Below are 21,809 nucleotides of genomic sequence, written 5' to 3'. Positions count from 1 at the left end.
TGACCTGCCGTGCACGCCGCAAGACGGGATGGGGAAGAACGTAGCAGCAGCCAAGTGGTCGGAACTTTGTGGCGAGAGGAAGAGGAGCTTCTGTTGTGTCTCTCTAGAGAGGAGCGACCTCTCTTATATAGGCACAGGAGAAGGACGCGAAGAGGCTGCGGCAGGAGGTGAAGCAACAAAGGGAGACGAAGCGAACAGGCAGCGGCCGAAGAGGCACGCCGTTCGAATTGAGTGTCCACTACAGAAAACGTTTCAACTCCCACATGACCTTTCGTATACCCGTCGTGCGTGGCAAAAATTTAGATATCGGCTTGGCTCATTCCCGCAACCCGTGGCGCGGCGCGTCATGACGAGGCGTGGCGTGGCGTGGCGGGTGGCAGAGGAGGAGCGCACGTGGATATCCCTCTTGTTCTCATGCTCATACAAGTGGGGAAAGAACCTCCCTTATAAGGAGGTCCAACTCCCACTAAACTAGCAATGTGGGACTAAAATTTAGTAGTATCCCTTGCCTTGCACAAATGGGCTAAGTGGGCCTCTAGGATTTATTAGGAATTTCTGAAATAGTTATTGGGCTGCCCAAAATAGACTAAATTCCAGCACCGCCCTCAGCCCTTGTGCTACAGGTCTGCCCTAGCTATTGCTGCTACTGCGGTAATACCGCGGGTCCGCACGGTAGTACCATGTGGCCTTGCGGTAGTACCGCTTATCAACAAGCGGAAGTACCGCTGGTCTGGGGCGGTAGTACCGCTGGTCGCGGGCTGGTAGGTGGATAACGGTTGAATTTTTGTCCTAAGCTATAAAAGGGGTGTCTTCTTCCTCCAGTTGACTACCTCTTCCAACCCTAAGCTCCATTGTTGCTCCAAGCTCCATTTTCGCCCGATCTCACTCCCTAGCCAATCAAACTTGTTGATTTGCTTGGGTGTGGTTGAGAAGGCCCCGATCTACACTTCCACCAAGAGACATTTGATTCCCCCCACTAATCCCTTGCGGATCTTATTACTCTTGGGTGTTTGAGCACCCTAGACGGTTGAGGTCACCGCAGAGCCATAGTCCATTATGGTGAAGCTTCGTGGTGTCGTTGGGAGCCTCCAATTGAGTTGTGGATATTGCCCCAACCTTGTTTGTAAAGGTTCGGTCGCCGCCTCCAAGGGCACCAATAGTGGAACCACGGCATCTCGCATTGTGTGAGGGCGTGAGGAGAATACAGTGGCCCTAGTGGCTTCTTGGGGAGCATTGTGCCTCCACACCGCTCCAACAGAGACGTACTTCCCCTCAAAGGGAAGGAACTTCGGTAACACATCCTCGTCTCCACCGGCTCCACTCTTGGTTATCTCATGCCTTTACTTGTGCAAGCTTATTTGTGATATATCCCTTGCTTGCTTGTGTTCCTATCTTTGTTGCATCATATAGGTTGCTCACCTAGTTGCATATCTAGACAACCTACTTTGATGCAAAGTTTAAATTGTTAAAGAAAAGCTAAAAATTGTTAGCTGCCTATTCACCCCCCCTCTAGTCAACCATATCGATCCTTTCAATTGGTATCAGAGCCTCGTCTCTTTATTAAGGACTTTACCGTCCGAAGAGTATGGTTGACGTCGTAGAAGGTGAGGAGGAGCACTCCAGTGCAAATCCGGTATCTCCTATGGGAGATGGGGGAACCGCGGTCTCTCGTGAGGATTTCAATGTGGCGTTGGACACGTTGAAAACCTCCATGAGGACCGAGGTCAAAAGCATGTTTAAAGATTTCTTAGAAGAGCTTAAACTTTCCACCGCACCGTTGAAAGTGGGTGATCCCGCCAACAAGGTGATCGATGCTACCTCCGACAAGGGGGAAGCTACTAGCGAGAAAGCCCTTCCTACTAGTGGTAAGAGTGGCACCGGCATCTTTGCCCATGTGGAACCTCCGCTTGTTTATGGTGGACCTCTCCCTTCCACTCATTTGAATCATGCCGGGCCAGCCCCTAAGATTGAGAAGAATGTTGAATTTGACTCTTGGGTCTATCGTTTTAAGCGTCATTTAAATCATGTGAACACTAACCTTTGGAGAATCATTGAAGAAGGTTTCTATCCGCATGACCGAAGCAACTTCACTCCTAGAGAAGCCGTGGATAATCAATTCAATGAGAATGCTCTCTTCATCATTCAATAAGCTATCCCACCCGAAGACCTTCCTCATCTCCGGCCCTACTCCTTGGCCAAAGATGCTTGGCACCAAGTGGTTTCCATCTACTGGGGAAGCGCAAGCATTCAACGCTCCAACTATGAAGTGGTGCAAGACGAAGCCGATGAGTTTGCAATGAAAGAAGATGAAGAACCTCGTGAGCTCTATCGGAGGGTAACCAAACTCGCGGTCTCGCTCCGAGATCATGGAAGCAAGGACATGGATGACAATTGGATCAAGCGCAAATTGTTGGGGAACGTAGCAGAATTTTAAAATTTTCTACGCATCACCAAGATCAATCTATGGAGTCATATAGCAATGAGGGAAAGGGGAGTGCATCTACATACCCTTGTAGATCGCAAGCGAAAGCGTTCAAGAGAACGGGGTTGATGGAGTCGTAGTCGTCGTGATCCAAATCACCGATGACCAAGTGCCGAATGGATGGCACCTCCGCGCTCAACACACGTACGGTTGGGAAGACGTCTCCTCCTTCTTGATCCAGCAAGGGGAAGGAGATGTTGATGGAGATCCAGCAGCACGACGGCATGGTGGTGGAAGCAGCGGTGATCTCGGCAGGGCTTCGCCAAGCTCCAACGAGAGAGAGAGAGAGAGAGAGGTGTTACGAGGGAGAGGGAGGCGCCAAAGCTTGGGTGTGGCAGCCCTCCCTCCCCCCCACTATATATAGGACCCCTAGGGGGGCGCCGGCCCTAGGAGATCCAATCTCCAAGGGGGGCGGCGGCCAGGGGGGGGGGACTTGCCCCCCAAGTCAGGTGGGTGCCCCCACCCCTAGGGTTTCCAACCCTAGGCACAGGAGGAGGCCCATGGGGGGCGCACCAGCCCACCAGGGGCTGGTTCCCCTCCCACTTCAGCCCATGGGGCCCTTCGGGATAGGTGGCCCCACCCGGTGGACCCCCGGGACCCTTCCGGTGGTCCCGGTACAATACCGATTACCCCCGAAACTTTCCCGATGGTCAAAACTGGACTTCCTATATATAAATCTTCACCTCCGGACCATTCCGGAACTCCTCGTGACGTCCGGGATCTCATCCGGGACTACGAACAACTTTTGGGTTACCGCATACTAACATCTCTACAACCCTAGCGTCACTGAACCTTAATTGTGTAGACCCTACGGGTTCGGGAGACATGCAGACATGACCGAGACGACTCTCCGGTCAATAACCAACTGTGGGATCTGGATACCCATGTTGGCTCCCACATGTTCCACGATGATCTCATCGGATGAACCACGATGTCGAGGATTCAATCAATCATGTATTCAATTCCCTTTGTCAAATCGGTACGTTACTTGCCCGAGATTCGATTGTCGGTATCCCAATACCTCGTTCAATCTCGTTACTGGCAAGTCACTTTACTCGTACCATAATGCATGATCCCGTGACCAAACACTTGGTCACATTGAGCTCATTGTGATGATGCATTACCGAGTGGGCCCAGAGAAACCTCTCCGTCATACGGAGTGACAAATCCCAGTCTCGATCCGTGTCAACCCAACAGATACTTTCGGGGATACGTATAGTATACCTTTATAGTCACATAGTTACGTTGTGACGTTTGGTACAGCCAAAGCACTCCTACGGCATCCGGGAGTTACACGATCTCATGGTCTAAGGAAATGATACTTGACATTGGAAAAGCTCTAGCAAACGAACTACACGATCTTGTGCTATGCTTAGGATTGGGTCTTGTCCATCACATCATTCTCCTAATGATGTGATCCCGTTATCAATGACATCCAATGTCCATAGTCAGGAAACCATGACTATCTATTGATCAACGAGCTAGTTAACTAGAGGCTCACTAGGGACATGTTATGGTCTATGTATTCACACATCCATTATGATTTCCGGATAACACAATTATAGCATGAATAATAGACAATTATCATGAACAAGGAAATATAATAATAATCATTTTATTATTGCCTCTAGGGCATATTTCCAACAGTCTCTCACTTGAACTAGAGTCAATAATCTAGTTACATTGTGATGAATCGAACACCCATAGAGTTCTGGTGTTGATCATGTTTTGCTCGCGGAAGAGGTTTAGTCAATGGATCTGCGACATTCAGATCCGTATGTACTTTGAAAATATCTATATCTCCATCTTGAACATTTTCACGAATGGAGTTGAAGCGACGCTTGATGTGCCCGGTCTTCTTGTGAAACCTGGGCTCCTTGGCAAGGGCAATAGCTCTAGTGTTCTCACAGAAGAGAGTGATCGGCCCCGACGCATTGGGTATGACTCCTAGGTCGGTGATGAACTCCTTCATCCAGATTGCTTCATGCGCTGCCTCCGACGCTGCCATGTACTCCGCCTCACATGTAGATCCCACCACGATGCTTTGCTTGCAACTGCACCAGCTTACTGCCCCACCATTCAAAATATACACGTATCCGGTTTGTGACTTAGAGTCATCCAGATCTGTGTCGAAGCTAGCGTCGACGTAACCCTTTACGACGAGCTCCTCGTCACCTCGATATACGAGAAACATATCCTTAGTCCTTTTCAGGTACTTCAGGATGTTCTTGACCGCTGTCCAGTGTTCCATGCCGGGATTACTTTGGTACCTTCCTACCAAACTCACGTCAAGGTTTACATCAGGTCTGGTACACAGCATGGCATACATGATAGACCCTATGGCTGAGGCATAGGGGACGACACTCATTTTTTCTCTATCTTCTGTCATGGTCGGACATTGAGCTGAGCTCAATTTCACACCTTGCAACATAGGCAAGAACCCCTTCTTGGACTGATCCATATTGAACTTCTTCAATATCTTATCAAGGTATGTGCTTTGTGAAAGACCTATGAGGTGTCTCGATCTATCTCTATAGATCTTGATGCCTAATATGTAAGCAGCTTGTCCAAGGTCCTTCATTGAAAAACACTTATTCAAGTAGGCCTTAATACTGTCCAAAAGTTCTATATCATTTCCCATCAAAAGTATGTCATCCACATATAATATGAGAAATGCTACAGAGCTCCCACTCACTTTCTTGTAAACGCAGGCTTCTCCATAAGTCTGCATAAACCCAAACGCTTTGATCATTTCATTAAAGCGAATGTTCCAACTCCGAGATGCTTGCACCAGCCCATAGATGGAGCACTGGAGCTTGCATACCTTGTTAGCATTCTTAGGATCAACAAAACCTTCCGGGTGCATCATATACAATTCTTCCTTAACAAAGCCGTTAAGGAATGCCGTTTTGATGTCCATTTGCCATATCTCATAATCATAGTATGCGGCAATTGCTAACATGATTCGTACGGACTTCAGCTTCGCTACGGGTGAGAAGGTCTCATCGTAGTCAACCCCTTGAACTTGTCGATAACCCTTAGCGACAAGTCAAGCCTTATAGATGGTAAAATTACCATCCGCGTCCGTCTTCTTCTTAAAGATCCATTTATTCTCTATCACTCGCCAATCATCGGGCAAGTCTGTCAAAGTCCATACTTTGTTTTCATACATGGATCCTATCTCGGATTGCATGGCTTCAAGCCATTTGTTGGAATCTGGGCCCGCCATTGCTTCTTCATAGTTCGAAGGTTCACCATTGTCTAACAACATGATTTCCAGGATAGGGTTGCCATACCATTCTGGTGTGGAACATGTCCTTGTGGACCTACGAAGTTCAGTGGCAACTTGATCCGAAGTACCTTGATCATTATCATTAACTTCCTCTCTAGTCGGTGCAGGCACCACAGGAACATCTTCCTGAGCTGCGCTACTTTTCGGTTCAAGAGGCAGTACTTCATCGAGTTCTACTTTCCTCCCACTTACTTCTCTTGAGAGTAACTCTTTCTCCAGAAAGGACCCGTTCTTGGCAACAAATATCTTGCCTTCGGATCTGAGGTAGAAGGAATACCCAATGGTTTCCTTAGGGTATCCTATGAAGACGCATTTTTCCGACCTGGGTTCGAGCTTTTCAGGTTGAAGTTTCTTGACATAAGCATCACATCCCCAAACTTTTAGAAACGACAGCTTAGGTTTCTTCCCAAACCATAATTCATACGGTGTCGTCTCAACGGATTTAGACGGTGCCCTATTTAAAGTGAATGTAGCTGTCTCTAGAGCGTATCCCCAAAATGATAGCGGTAAATCAGTGAGTGATATCATAGATCGCACCATATCCAATAGAGTGCGATTACGACGTTCGGACACACCGTTACGCTGAGGTGTTCCAGGCGGCGTGAGTTGTGAAACGATTCCACATTTCCTTAAGTGCGTACCAAATTCGTGACTTAAATATTCTCCCCCACGATTTGATCGTAAGAATTTTATCTTTCGGTCACGTTGATTCTCTACCTCATTCTGAAATTCCTTGAACTTTTCAAAGGTCTCAGACTTGTGTTTCATCAAATAGACATACCCATATCTACTTAAGTCATCAGTGAGAGTGAGAACATAACGATAGCCACCGCGAGCCTCAACGCTCATTGGACCGCACACATCAGTATGTATAATTTCCAATAAGTTGGTTGCTCGCTCCATTGTTCCGGAGAATGAAGTGTTGGTCATTTTACCCATGAGGCATGGTTCGCACGTGTCAAATGATTTGAAATCAAGAGACTCCAAAAGTCCATCTGTATGGAGCTTCTTCATGCGTTTGACACCGATGTGACCAAGGCGGTAGTGCCACAGATATGTGGGACTATCATTATCAATCTTACATCTTTTGGTATTCACACTATGAATATGTGTAACATCACGTTCGAGATTCATTAAGAATAAACCATTGACCAGCGGAGCATGACCATAAAACATATCTCTCATATAAATAGAATAACCATTATTCTCGGATTTAAATGAGTAGCCATCTCGTATTAAACGAGATCCAGATACAATGTTCATGCTCAAAGCTGGCACTAAATAACAATTATTGAGGTTTAAAACTAATCCCGTAGGTAAATGTAGAGATAGCGTGCCGACGGCGATCACATCGACCTTGGAACCATTCCCGACGCGCATCGTCACCTCGTCCTTCGCCAGTCTCCGCTTATTCCGCAGCTCCTGTTTTGAGTTACAAATGTGAGCAACCGCACCGGTATCAAATACCCAGGAGCTACTACAAGTACTGGTAAGGTACACATCAATTACATGTATATTACATATACCTTTAGTGTTGCCGGCCTTATCCGCTAAGTATTTAGGGTAGTTCCGCTTCCAGTGTCCCTTTCCCTTGCAATAAAAGCACTCAGTCTCAGTTTTGGGTCCATTCTTTGACTTCTTCCCGGCAACTGGTTTACCGAGCGCGGCAACTCCCTTGCCGTCCTTCTTGAAGTTCTTCTTACCCTTGCCTTTCTTGAAACTAGTGGTTTTATTGACCATCAACACTTGATGTTCCTTTTTGATTTCCACCTCCACTGATTTCAACATTGAAAATACTTCAGGAATAGTTTTCACCATCCCCTGCATATTGTAGTTCATCACAAAGCTCTTGTAGCTAGGTGGGAGTGACTGAAGGATTCTGTCAATGACTGCCTCGTCCGGGAGGTTAATGCCCAGCTGGGACAAGCGATTGTGCAACCCAGACATTTTGAGTATGTGCTCACTGATAGAACTATTTTCCTCCATCTTACAACTGTAGAACTTGTCGGAGACTTCATATCTCTCGACCCGGGCATGAGCTTGGAAAACCATTTTCAGCTCTTCGAACATCTCATATGCTCTATGTCGCTCAAAACGCTTTTGGAGCCCCGGTTCTAAGCTGTAAAGCATGCCACACTGAACAAGGGAGTAATCATCAGCACGTGACTGCCAAGCGTTCATAACGTCTTGGTTCTCTAGGATGGGTGCATCACCTAGCGGTGCTTCTAGGACATATGCTTTCCTGGCAGCTATGAGGATGATCCTCAGGTTCCGGACCCAGTCTGTATAGTTGCTACCATCATCTTTCAGGTTGGTTTTCTCTAGGAACGCGTTGAAGTTGAGGTTGACATGAGCGTTGGCCATTTGATCTACAAGACAATTTGCAGAGGTTTTTAGACTAAGTTCATGATAATTAAGTTCATCTAATCAAATTATTTAATGAACTCCCACTCAGATTAGACATCCCTCTAGTCATCTAAGTGATACATGATCCGACTCAACTAGACCGTGCCCGATCATCATGTGAGATGGACTAGTCATCATCGGTGAACATCTCCATGTTGATCGTATCTTCCATACGACTCATGTTCGACCTTTCAGTCTCTTGTGTTCCGAGGCCATGTCTGTACATGCTAGGCTCGTCAAGTCAACCTAGGCTTACACCCGTTGTATGTGAACGTTAGAATCTATCACACCCGATCATCACGTGGTGCTTTGAGACAACGAACTTTCGCAACGGCGCACAGTTAGGGGGAACACTTTCTTGAAATTATTGTGAGGGATCATCTTATTTACTACCGTCGCTCTAAGCAAATAAGAAGCAAAAACATGATAAACATCACATGCAATCAAATAGTGACATGATATGGCCAATACCATTTGCTCCTTTTAATCTCCATCTTCGGGGCGCCATGATCATCATCATCACTGGCATGACACCATGATCGCCATCATCATGATCTTCATCATCGTGTCTTTATGAAGTTGTCTCGTCATCTATTACTTCTACTACTATGGCTAACGGTTTAGCAATAAAGTAAAGTAATTACATGACATTTATATTGACACGCAGGTCATAAATAAATTAAGACAACTCCTATGGCTCCTACCGGTTGTCATACTCATCGACATGCAAGTCGTGATTCCTATTACAAGAACATTATCAATCTCATACATCACATATATCATTCATCACATCCTTTTGGACATAGCACATCACATGGCATATGCTGCAAAACAAGTTAGACGTCCTCTAATTGTTGTTGCATGTTTTTACGTGGCTGCTATAGGTTTCTAGCAAGAATGTTTCTTACCTACGTCAAAACCACAACATGATATGCCAATTTCTATTTACCCTTCATAAGGACCCTTTTCATCTAATCCGATCCGACTAAAGTGGGTGAGACAGACACCCGCTAGCCACCTTATGCAACTAGTGCATGTCAGTCGGTGGAACCAGTCTCATGTAAGCGTACGTGTAAGGTCGGTCTGGACCGCTTCATCCCATGATGCCACCAAATCAAGATAAGACTAGTAACAGCAAGTAAATTGACAAAATCAACGCCCACAACAACTTGTGTTCTACTCGTGCATAGAAACTATGCATAGACCTAGCTCATGATGCCACTGTTGGGGAACGTAGCAGAATTTTAAAATTTTCTACGCATCACCAAGATCAATCTATGGAGTCATCTAGCAACGAGGAAAAGGGGAGTGCATCTACATACCCTTGTAGATCGCGAGCGGAAGCGTTCAAGAGAACGGGGTTGATGGAGTCGTACTCGTCGTGATCCAAATCACCGATGACCAAGTGCCGAACGGACGGCACCTCCGCGTTCAACACACGTACGGTTGGGAAGACGTCTCCTCCTTCTTGATCCAGCAAGGGGAAGGAGAGGTTGATGGAGATCCAGCAGCACGACGGCGTGGTGGTGGAAGTAGCGGTGATCTCGGCAGGGCTTCGCCAAGCTCCAACGGGAGAGAGAGAGAGAGTTACGAGGGAGAGGGAGGCGCCAAGGCTTGGGTGTGCCAGCCCTCCCTTCCCCCCACTATATATAGGACCCCTAGGGGGCGCCGGCCCTAGGAGATCCAATCTCCAAGGGGGGTGGCGGCCAAGGGGGGGGACTTGCCCCCCAAGTCAGGTGGGCGCCCCCCACCCCTAGGGTTTCCAACCCTAGGCGCAGGGGGAGGCCCATGGGGGCGCACCAGCCCACCAGGGGCTGGTTCCCCTCCCACTTCAGCCCATGGGCCCCTCCGGGATAGGTGGCCCCACCCGATGGACCCCCGGGACCCTTCCGGTGGTCCCGGTACAATACCGATTACCCCCGAAACTTTCCCGATGGTCGAAACTGGACTTCCTATATATAAATATTCACCTCCGGACCATTCCGGAACTCCTCATGACGTTTGGGATCTCATTCGGGACTCTGAACAACTTTTGGGTTACCGCATACTAACATATCTACAACCCTAGTGTCAGCAAACCTTAAGTGTGTAGACCCTACGGGTTCGGGAGACATGCAGACATGACCGAGACGACTCTCCGGTCAATAACCAACAACGGGATCTGGATACCCATGTTGGCTCCCACATGTTCCACGATGATCTCATCGGATGAACCACAATGTCGAGGATTCAATCAATCCCGTATTTAATTCCCTTTGTCAATCGGTACGTTACTTGCCCGAGATTCGATCATCGGTATCCCAACACCTCGTTCAATCTCGTTACTGGCAAGTCACTTTACTCGTACCGTAATTCATGATCCCGTGACCAAACACTTGGTCACATTGAGCTCATTGTGATGATGCATTACCGAGTGGTCCCAGGGATACCTCTCCGTCATACGGAGTGACAAATCCCAGTCTCGATATGTGTCAACCCAACATATACTTTCGGGGATACCTGTAGTATACCTTTATAGTCACCCAGTTACGTTGTGACGTTTGGTACACCCAAAGCACTCCTACAGCATCCGAGAGTTACACGATCTCATGGTCTAAGGAAATGATACTTGACATTGGAAAAGCTCTAGCAAACGAACTACACGATCTTGTGCTATGCTTAGGATTGGGTCTTGTCCATCACATCATTCTCCTAATGATGTGATCCCGTTATCAATGACATCCAATGTCCATAGTCAGGAAACCATGACTATCTATTGATCAACGAGCTAGTTAACTAGAGGCTCACTAGGGACATGTTATGGTCTATGTATTCACACATGTATTATGATTTCCGGATAACACAATTATAGCATGAATAATAGACAATTATCATGAACAAGGAAATATAATAATAATCATTTTATTATTGCCTCTAGGGCATATTTCCAACACAAATTCCTCAAGGCAATGATGCCCTACCACAAAGCCATGTCCTCCGTCATTCGTCAAAGGCCGGACTTCCACACCTTGTCCTCAAGTGATGTGTTGGATGAGTTCGTTGCTATGAGCATCTTGGACAAGACCGCCGACAATGCAGTACTTCGCTCTCAACGAGTAAAGAAACCCAACCTTGCTCTAAAGGCCAAGGTTAGTATGGAGGAAGAGGACAAAGAGGAAGAATAGGAGACTAACCTCAAAGATACAAAGTATGCCTATCATGAACACATGGCCCTTACTTCAACAAGAACATTTCAAGTGGCACAAACACTGCAAAAAAAAATACACTTCCGTGATGATACGTGTTTGTCACAGTAGGTCGCTTTTTTTGTCATGCATGTACATCCATGACAAATTTATGACAGAATCAAGATAGTCATACCTGTGTTGTCGTAGAAGTGTTCCATGACATTACCAAAATTATCATCACAGAAGTGTCCACCTCCATGACGATAAATCGTGCGTCACAAAAGTGAAGGAAATATGCCCTAGAGGCAATAATAAAGTTATTATTTATTTCCTTATATCATGATAAATGCTTATTATTCATGCTATAATTGTATTAACCGGAAACATAATACATGTGTGAATACATAGACAAAGAGAGTGTCACTAGTATGCCTCTACTTGACTAGCTCGTTGATCAAAGATGGTTATGTTTCCTAACCATAGACATGAGTTGTCATTTGATTAACGGGATCACATCATTAGGAGAATGATGTGATTGACTTGACCCATTCCGTTAGCTTAGCACTCGATTGTTTAGTATGTTGCTATTGCTTTCTTCATGACTTATACATGTTCCTATGACTATGAGATTATGCAACTCCCGTTTACCGGAGGAACACTTTGTGTGCTACCAAACGTCACAACGTAACTGGGTGATTATAAAGGTGCTCTACAGGTGTCTCCGAAGGTACTTGTTGGGTTGGCGTATTTTGATATTAGGATTTGTCACTCCGATTGTCGGAGAGGTATCTCTGGGCCCACTCGGTAATACACATCACTTAAGCCTTGCAAGCATTGCAACTAATGAGTTAGTTGCGGGATGAGGTATTACGGAACGAGTAAAGAGACTTGCCGGTAACGAGATTGAACTAGGTATTGAGATACCGACGACCGAATCTCGGCCAAGTAACATACCGATGACAAAGGGAACAACGTATGCTGCTATGCGGTTTGACCGATAAAGATCTTCGTAGAATATGTGGGAGCGAATATGAGCATCCAGGTTCCGCTATTGGTTATTGACCGGAGATGTGTCTCGGTCATGTATACATAGTTCTCGAACTCGTAGGGTCCGCACGCTTAAAGTTCAATGACGGTTATATTATGAGTTTATGTGTTTTGATGTACCAAAGGAGTTTGGAGTCCCGGATGAGACCGGGGACATGACGAGGAGTCTCGAAATGGTCGATACATAAAGATCGATATATTGGATGACTATATTCGAACTTCGGAAAGGTTCCGAGTTATTCGGGTATTTTTCAGAGTACCAGAGAGTTACGGGAATTCGCCAGGGAGTATATGGGCCTTATTGGGCCATACGGGAATAGAGGAGAGAGGCCAAAAGGAAGGAGGCCTCTGCCCCCCCTCTGGTTCGAATTGGACAAGGGGTGCAGCCCCCTTTTCCTTCTCCCTCTCCTCCTCTTTCCTTCTCTCCTACTCCAACAAGGAAAGGAGGAGTCCTACTCCTGGTAGGAGTAGGACTCCCCCCTTGGCGCACCCTTCTCCTAGGCCGGCCGCCTCCCCCCTTGCTCCTTTATATACAGGGGCAGGGGGCACCTCTAGACACACAAGTTGATCGTCTCTTAGCCATGTGCGGTGCCTCCCTCCACCATAGTCCACCTCGATAATACTGTAGCGGTGCTTAGGCGAAGCGCTGCGTCGGTAGAACATCAACATCGTCACCACGCCGTCGTGCTGACGAAACTCTCCCTCAACACTCGACTGGATCGGAGTTCGAGGGACGTCATCGGGCTGAACGTGTGCTGAACTCGGAGGTGCCATACGTTCGGTACTTGATCGGTCGGATCGTGAAGACGTATGACTACATCAACCGCGTTGTGCTAACGCTTCCGCTTACGGTCTACAAGGGTACATGGACAACGCTCTCCCCTCTCGTTGCTATGCATCACCATGATCTTGCGTGTGCGTAGGAATTTTTTTGAAATTACTACGTTCCCCAACAGTGGCATCCGAGCCAGGTTTTATGCGTTGATGTAATATGCACGAGTAGAACACAAGTGAGTTGTGGGCGATATAAGTCATACTGCTTACCAGCATGTCACACTTTGGTTCGGCGGTATTGTTGGATGAAGCGGCCCAGACTGACATTACGCGTATGCTTACGCGAGACTAGTTCTACCGACGTGCTTTGCACACAGGTGGCTGGCGGGTGTTAGTTTCTCCAACTTTAGTTGAACCGAGTGTGGCTACGCTCGGTCCTTGCGAAGGTTAAAACCTCACCAACTTGACAAACTATCGTTGTGGTTTTGATGCGTAGGTAAGAACGGTTCTTGCTAAGCCCGTAGCAACCACGTAAAACTTGCAACAACAAAGTAGAGGACGTCTAACTTGTTTTTGCAGGGCATGTTGTGATGTGATATGGTCAAGACATGATGCTAAATTTTATTGTATGAGATGATCATGTTTTGTAACCAAGTTATCGGCAACTGGCAGGAGCCATATGGTTGTCGCTTTATTGTATGCAATGCAATCGCCCTGTAATGCTTTACTTTATCACTAAGCGGTAGCGATAGTCGTAGAAGCATAAGATTGGCGAAACGACAATGATGCTACGATGGAGATCAAGGTATCGCGCTGGTGACGATGGTGATCATGGAGGTGCTTCGGAGATGGAGATCGCAAGCACAAGATGATGAAGGCCATATCATATCACTTATATTGATTGCATGTGATGTTTATCTTTTATGCACCTTAGCTTGCTTTGATTGATGGTAGCATTATAAGATGATCCCTCACTAAATTATCAAAGTATAAGTGTTCTCCCTGAGTATGCACCGTTGCAAAAGTTCTTCGTGCTGAGACACCACGTGATGATCGGGTGTGATAGGCTCTACGTTCAAATACAACGGGTGAAAAACAGTTGCACACGCGGAATACTCAGGTTAAACTTGACGAGCCTAGCATATAACAGATATGGCCTCGGAACACGAAGACCGAAAGGTCAAGCGTGAATCATATAGTAGATATGATCAACATAGTGATGTTCACCATTGAAACTACTCCATCTCACGTGATGATCGGACATGGTTTAGTTGATTTGGATCACGTTATCACTTAGAGGATTAGAGGGATGTCTATCTAAGTGGGAGTTCTTAAGTAATATGATTAATTGAACTTTAATTTATCATGAACTTAGTCCTGGTAGTATTAGCATATCTATGTTGTAGATCAATTGCTTGCGATATTGCTCCCCGTTTAATTTTTTATATATTCCTAGAGAAAACTATGTTGAAAAATGCTAGTAGCAATGATGCAGATTGGATCCGTGATCTGAGGATTAACCTCATTGCTGCACAGAAGAATTATGTCCTTGATGCACCGCTAGGTGACAGAACTATTGCAGGAGCAGATGCAGACGTTATGAACGTTTGGCTAGCTCAATATGATGACTACTTGATAGTTTAGTGCACCATGCTTAACGGCTTAGAATCAGGACTTCAAAGACATTTTGAACGTCATGGACCATATGAGATGTTCTAGGAGTTGAAGTTAAATATTTCAAGCAAATACCCGAGTTGAGAGATATGAAGTCTCCAACAAGTTCTATAGCTAAAAGATGGAGGAGAATAGCTCAAGCAGTGAGCATATGCTCAGATTGTCTGGGTACTACAATTAGTTGAATCAAGTGGGAGTTAATCTTACAGATAAGATAGTGATTGACAGAGTTCTCTAGTCACCATCACCAAGTTACTAGAACTTCGTGATGAACTATAGTATGCAAGGGATGACGAAAACGATTCTCGAGCTCTTCTGATGTTGAAATTGATGAAGGTAGAAATCAAGAAAGAGCATCAAGTGTTGATGATTGACAAGAACACTAGTTTCAAGAAAAGGGCAAAGGGAAAGAAAGGGAACTTCAAGTAGAATGACAAGCAAGTTGTCACTCCCGTGAAGAAGCCCAAAGCTAGACCAAAGCCTGAAACTGAGTGCTTCTACTGCAAAGGAAATGATCATTGGAAGCGGAAATTCCCTGAATATTTGGTGGATAAGAAAGATGGCAAAGTGAACAAAGGGTATATTTGATATACAGGTTATTGATGTGTGCCTTACTAGTGTTTATAGTAGCCCCTGAGTATTTGATACTTGTTCGGTTGCTAAAATTAGCAACTCAAAACATGAGTTACAGAATGTACAGAGACTAGTTAAGGGTGAAGTGACGATGTGTGTTGGAATTGGTTCCAAGATTGATATGATCATCATCGCACACTCCCTATACTTTCGGGATTAGTGTTGAACCTAAATAAGTGTTATTTGGTGTTTACGTTGAGCATAAATATGATTGATCATGTTTATTGCAATATGGTTATTCATTTAAGTTAGAGAACAATTGTTGTTCTATTTACATGAATAGAACCTTCAATGTTCATACACACCAACAAAAATGGTTTGTTGGATCTCGATCGTAGTGATACACATATTCATAATATTCAAGCCAAAAAGATGCAAAGTTAATGATGATAGTGCAACTTATTTGTGGCACTGCCGTTTAGGTCATATTGGTGTAAAGTGCATGGAGAAAATCCATGCTGATGGGCTTTTGGAATCACTTGATTATGAATCAGTTGATGCTTGCGAACCATGCCTCATGGGCAAGATGACTAAGACTCCATTCTCTGGAACAATGGAGCGAGCAATAGATTTGTTGGAAATCATACATACTGATGTATGTGGTCCGATGAATATTGAAGCTCACAATAGGTATCATTATTTTCTGATCTTCACGGATGATTTGAGTAGATATGAGTATATCTACTTGATGAAACAAAAGTCTGAAATATTTGAAAAGTTCATATAATTTCAGAGTGAAGTGGAAATCATCGTAACAAGAAAATAAAGTTTCTATGATCTGATCGTGGAGGAGAATATTTGAGTTACGAGTTTGGCCTTCGGTTAAAACAATGTGAAATAGTTTCACTACTCACGCCACCTGGAACACCACAGTGTAATGGTGTATCCGAACGTCGTAACCGTACTTTATTAGATATGGTGCGATCTATGATGTCTCTTACCGATTTACCACTATCGTTTTGGGGTTATGCATTAGAGACAGCTGCATTCACGTTAAATAGGGCACCATCTAAATCCGTTGAGATAACGCAGTATGAACTATGGTTTGGCAAGAAACCAAAGTTGTCGTTTCTTAAAGTTTGGAGTTCCGATGCTTATGTGAAAAAGTTTCATCTTGATAAGCTCAAACCCAAGTCGGAGAAGTGCATCTTCGTAGGATACCCAAAAGTAACTATTGGGTACACCTTCTATCACAGATCCGAAGGCAAGACATTTGTTGCTGAGAATGGATCCTTTCTGGAGAAGGAGTTTCTCTCAAAAGAAGTGAGTGGGAGGAAAGTAGAACTTGATGAGGTAACTGTACCTGCTCCCTTATTGGAAAGTAGTTCATCACAGAAATCTGTTCCTGTGACTCCTACACCAATTAGTGAGGAAGCTAATGATGATGATCATGTAACTTTAGATCAAGTTACTACCAAACCTTGTAGGTAAACCAGAGTGAGATCCACACCAGTGTGGTACGGTAATCCTGTTCTAGAGGTCATGTTACTTGACCATGACGAACCTACGAACTATGAGGAAGCGATGATGAGCCCAGATTCCGCGAAATGGCTTGAGGCCCTGAAATCTGAGATGAGATCCATGTATGAGAATCATGTTAGCAATGTTAGCAGTTGTCGCATTTTATGAAATCTGGCAAATGGATAAACAAAACTTCATTCCTTAACGGATTTATTAAAGATGAGTTGTATATGATGCAACCAGAAGGTTTTTTCAATCCTAAAGGTGCTAACAAAATATGCAAGCTCCAGCGATCCATCTATGGACTGGTGCAAGCATCTCGGAGTTGGAATATACGCTTTGATAAGTTGATCAAAGCATATAGTTTTATACAGACTTGCGGTGAAGCCTGTATTTACAAGAAAGTGAGTGGGAGCACTACAGCATTTCTGATAAGTATATGTGAATGACATATTGTTGATCGGAAATAATGTCGAACTATTCTACAAAGCATGAAGGAGTGTTTGAAAGGAGTTTTTCAAAGAAAGACCTCCATGAAGCTGCTTACATATTGAGCATCAAGATCTATAGAGATAGATCAAGACACTTGATAAGTTTTTTCAATGAGTACATACCTTGACAAGATTTTGAAGTAGTTCAAAATGGAACAATCAAAGAAGGAGTTCTTGCCTATTTTACAAGGTGCGAAGTTGAGTAAGACTCAAAACCCGACCACGGCAGAAGATAGAGAGAGAATGAAAGTCATTCCCTATGCCTCAGCCATAGGTTCTATAAAGTATGCCATGTGGTGTACCAGACCTATTGTATACTCTACCCTGAGCTTGACAAGAGAGTACAATAGTGATCTAGGAGTAGATCACTAGACATTGGTCAAAATTATCCTTAGTGGAATAAGGATATGTTTCTCGATTATGGAGGTGACAAAAGATTCGTCATAAAGGGTTACGTCGATGCAAGTTTTGACACTGATCCAGATGACTCAAAGTCTCAATCTGGATAATATTAAAAGTGGGAGCAATTAGCTAGAGTAGCTCCGTGCAGAGCATTGTTGACATAGAAAATTTCAAAATACTTACGGATCTGAATGTGGCAGACCCGTTGACTAAACTTCTCTCACAAGCAAAACATGATCACACCTTAGTACTCTTTGGGTATTAATCACATAGCGATGTGAACTAGATTATTAACTCTAGTAAACCCTTTGGGAATTGGTCACATGTCGATGTGAACTATGGGTGTTAATCACATGATGATGTGAACTATTGGTATTAAATCACATGGCGATGTGAACTAGATTATTGACTCTAGTGCAAGTGGGAGACTGAAGGAAATATGCCCTAGAGGCAATAATAAAGTTATTATTTATTTCCTTATATCATGATAAATGTTTATTATTCATGCTAGAATTGTATTAACCGGAAACATAATACATGTGTGGATACATAGACAAACAGAGTGTCACTAGTATGCCTCTACTTGACTAGCTCGTTGATCAAAGATGGTTATGTTTCCTAACCATAGACATGAGTTGTCATTTGATCAATGGGATCACATCAATAGGAAAATGATGTGATTGACTTGACCCATTCCGTTAGCTTAGCACTCGATCGTTTAGTATGTTGCTATTGCTTTCTTCATGACTTATACATGTTCCTGTAACTATGAGATTATGCAACTCCCATTTATCGGAGGAACACTTTGTGTGCTACCAAACGTCACAACATAAATGGGTGATTATAAAGGTTCTCTATAGGTGTCTCCGAAGGTACTTATTGGGTTGGCGTATTTCGAGATTAGGATTTGTCACTCCGATTGTCGGAGAGGTATCTCTGGGCCCACTCGGTAATACTCATCACTTAAGCCTTGCAAGGATTGCAACTAATGAGTTAGTTGCGGGATGAGGTATTACGGAATGAGTAAAGAGACTTGCCGGTAACGAGATTGAACTAGGTATTGAAATACCGATGATCGAATCTCGGGCAAGTAACATACCGATGACAAAGGGAACAACGTATGCTGTTATGCGGTTTGATCGATAAAGATCTTCGTAGAATATGTGGGAGCCAATATGAGCATCCAGGTTCCGCTATTGGTTATTGACCGGAGATGTGTCTCGGTCATGTCTACATAGTTCTCGAACCCGTAGGGTCCGCACGCTTAAAGTTCGATGACAGTTATATTATGAGTTTATGTGTTTTGATGTATCGAAGGAGTTCGGAGTCCTGGATGAGATCGGGGACATGACGAGGAGTCTCGAAATGGTCGAGACGTAAAGATCGATATATTGGACGACTATATTCGGACTTCGGAAAGGTTCCGAGTGATTCGGGTATTTTCGGAGTACCGGAGAGTTACGGAAATTCGCCGGGGAGTATATGGGCCTTATTGGGCCATGCGGGAATAGAGGAGAGAGGCCAAAAGGAAGGAGCCTGCGCCCCCTCTCGTCTGAATTGGACAAGGGGTGCAGCCCCCTTTTCCTTCTCCCTCTCCTCCTCTTTCCTTCTATCCTACTCCAACAAGGAAAGGAGGAGTCCTACTCCCAGTAGGAGTAGGACTCCCCCCTTGGCGCGCCCTTCTCCTAGGCCGGCCGCCTCCCCCCTTGCTCCTTTATATACAGGGGCAGAGGGGCACCTCTAGACACACAAGTTGATCTAGTTGATCGTCTCTTAGCCGTGTGCGGTGCCCCCCTCCGCCATTGTCCACCTTGATAATGCTGTAGCAGTGCTTAGGCGAAGCCCTGTCGGTAGAACATCAACATCGTCACCACACCATCGTGCTGACGAAACTCTCCCTCAACACTCAGCTGGATCGGAGTTCGAGGGACGTCATCGGGCCGAACGTGTGCTGAACTCGAAGGTGGCGTACGTTCGGTACTTGATCGGTCGGATCGTGAAGACGTACGACTACATCAACCGCGTTGTGCTAACGCTTCCGCTTATGGTCTACGAGGGTACGTGGACAACACTCTCCCCTCTCGTTGCTATGCATCACCATGATCTTGCGTGTGCGTAGGAATTTTTTTGAAATTACTATGTTCCCCAACAAGAAGTGCTTTCGTCAAGGGTGACCGACACATGGCATCCACCGTAACGGAACGCCGTTAAGCTATCGGGTCGGGTTTTGGATCCGATAACCCGTTAACAGCTCCGACCAATATTGATTTTCCACGTGTAAAATCATCATTGGCTGGAGGAAACACGTGTCGGCTCATCGTTGGGACAGATGTCAACCACTCATTGGATGGAAGGCGCCTATGATACATCGACACGTGGCACGACCCAACAGAGGCCCATTCCTGTGAAAAGGCCGGCCCGTTTGACTTGGTCAAAAGGTGGCGGGCCGGCCCATGGAAAGCCTGTTAACGACCTGTTCGCATATAGCCCATTTACAGCCCGCTAACCCAAGGCCCGTTACACCCTATACAAATTAGGCCCAGTAGCGTCATCTGGGCCATCCAATATGATTCCAGCCCGTTTTCACTTCTGGCCCATGATGTCTTTCGGCCCATATGAGGCCCTATGTAACTCTTGGCCTATTAACGGCCCATGGTGAAACTGGCCCGTAATGAACAATGTATCACTTTACACCCATTAACGGCCCGTGGTGAAACTGGCCCATAATGAACAATGTATCACTTTATACCCATTAACGGCCCGTTATTCCGTTGGGCCGTTTCCAGCCCATGTTATCTTTCGGCCTTCTCAGAGCCCATTTATTCTTGGGCTCATTTCCAGCATTCGTTTACTTACGGCCCGTTACTGTCATTTTCTGCTTGTGGGCCAAATTCAGCCCGTGGTTACAGTCGACCTGTTTGTGGTCCGTTAATACGTTGGGCCGTTTTCATAGCGTCATCAAATACGGCCTATTAACGATGGCCCGTTACGGTCGGCCCATGAACGTGCGATTCCAACTCTAGCCCTTTTACGGCCATAATGCGGCTTGTTATTGGCCCATGTTTGGCCAATCGATCATACGGCCCGTATAAGGCCCACTGATGATACGGCCCGTAGAAGGCCCATTGTTTCTATGGCCCGTAGAAGGCCTACTGTTTCTACGGCCCGTAGAAGGCCCACTGTTTCTACGCCCCATAGGAGGCCCAGTGTCACTACAGTAAATATTAGCCCATGGTTATTGTGGCCTATTTTAAAAAAATAGGTTATTGCAGCCACTAGTTAACCGCGGAAAAAGAACTGCAATGACTACAAGCAAACAAATAAACAAGACAACAAGGAAATAAATAAGCAAGCAACTAACGCTAGGCTATCACGGCTATTACACATATTACATCCACTGGGCATCAAAGTTCGCCACCAGTGCAAATATAGGGAACAAAGCAGCATATCATATACACTGGCCGTCAAAATTGGCCACCAGTGCAAATAAACGCGGCAGCAAAACAAGAGCATAACTGAAACAACTTCAGAAGAGCTCAAGAAACGTTATCCTGGGTATCCACCATGCTGGCAATAAGCTTAGCAAGCTGATTAGCTTTGTCCTGTTTGGCGCTAAAATCCTCCAACGCTTGCTGTTGCACCAGAAAGTATGCATTTGAATGCTCCAGGGACTTCCGCAGTCCTTCCGCTTCTTGTCGCGGCACAGCTGATCGATGTCTTTCAGCTTGTAGTTGAGACTCAAGAAACCGAACTGATTCAGACAGTGAGTTTGAATAGCTTGTGCAAGCGATAGTGGCCAGTAACTCCAACACTAAACCAAGACAGGATGTGTCACTATCCTGAACCTTATCTACATTACTTACTTTACCGTTGCTTAATAAGGCACTCTTCCCCAATATTCTTTCAGCATACTAAAAGAAGAAACAAGCAGACACATAACAAGTTTAGCATGTACTAGTATATGAAACTCATTTCGGTGA

The 21,809-nt window shown here is 45.2% G+C and overlaps 1 protein-coding gene across 1 annotated transcript in view; it reads right to left on the bottom strand.

Annotated features, from left to right (window-relative positions):
- Positions 1-630: 630 nt before the first annotated feature.
- LOC147971693 (uncharacterized) overlaps positions 631-21,809 on the bottom strand; it is a 31,133-nt gene continuing 9,954 nt past the window's right edge. The window contains exons 4-5 of the mRNA XM_087524082.1: positions 7,301-8,143; positions 631-758 (exon numbers count right to left, since the gene is read on the bottom strand). Of these exons, the coding sequence (XP_087380208.1) occupies positions 631-758; positions 7,301-8,143 (971 nt within the window). The remainder of the gene's footprint in view (positions 759-7,300; positions 8,144-21,809) is intronic.

Source organism: Triticum urartu, chromosome 5A (genome assembly GCF_056163025.1).
Source record: "Triticum urartu cultivar PI428250 chromosome 5A, HENAU_Tu73, whole genome shotgun sequence".
Taxonomy (NCBI): Eukaryota; Viridiplantae; Streptophyta; class Magnoliopsida; order Poales; family Poaceae; genus Triticum; species Triticum urartu.
Note: the sequence above shows the minus strand (reverse complement) of the source record. Positions and strands in the feature narration are given on the sequence as shown.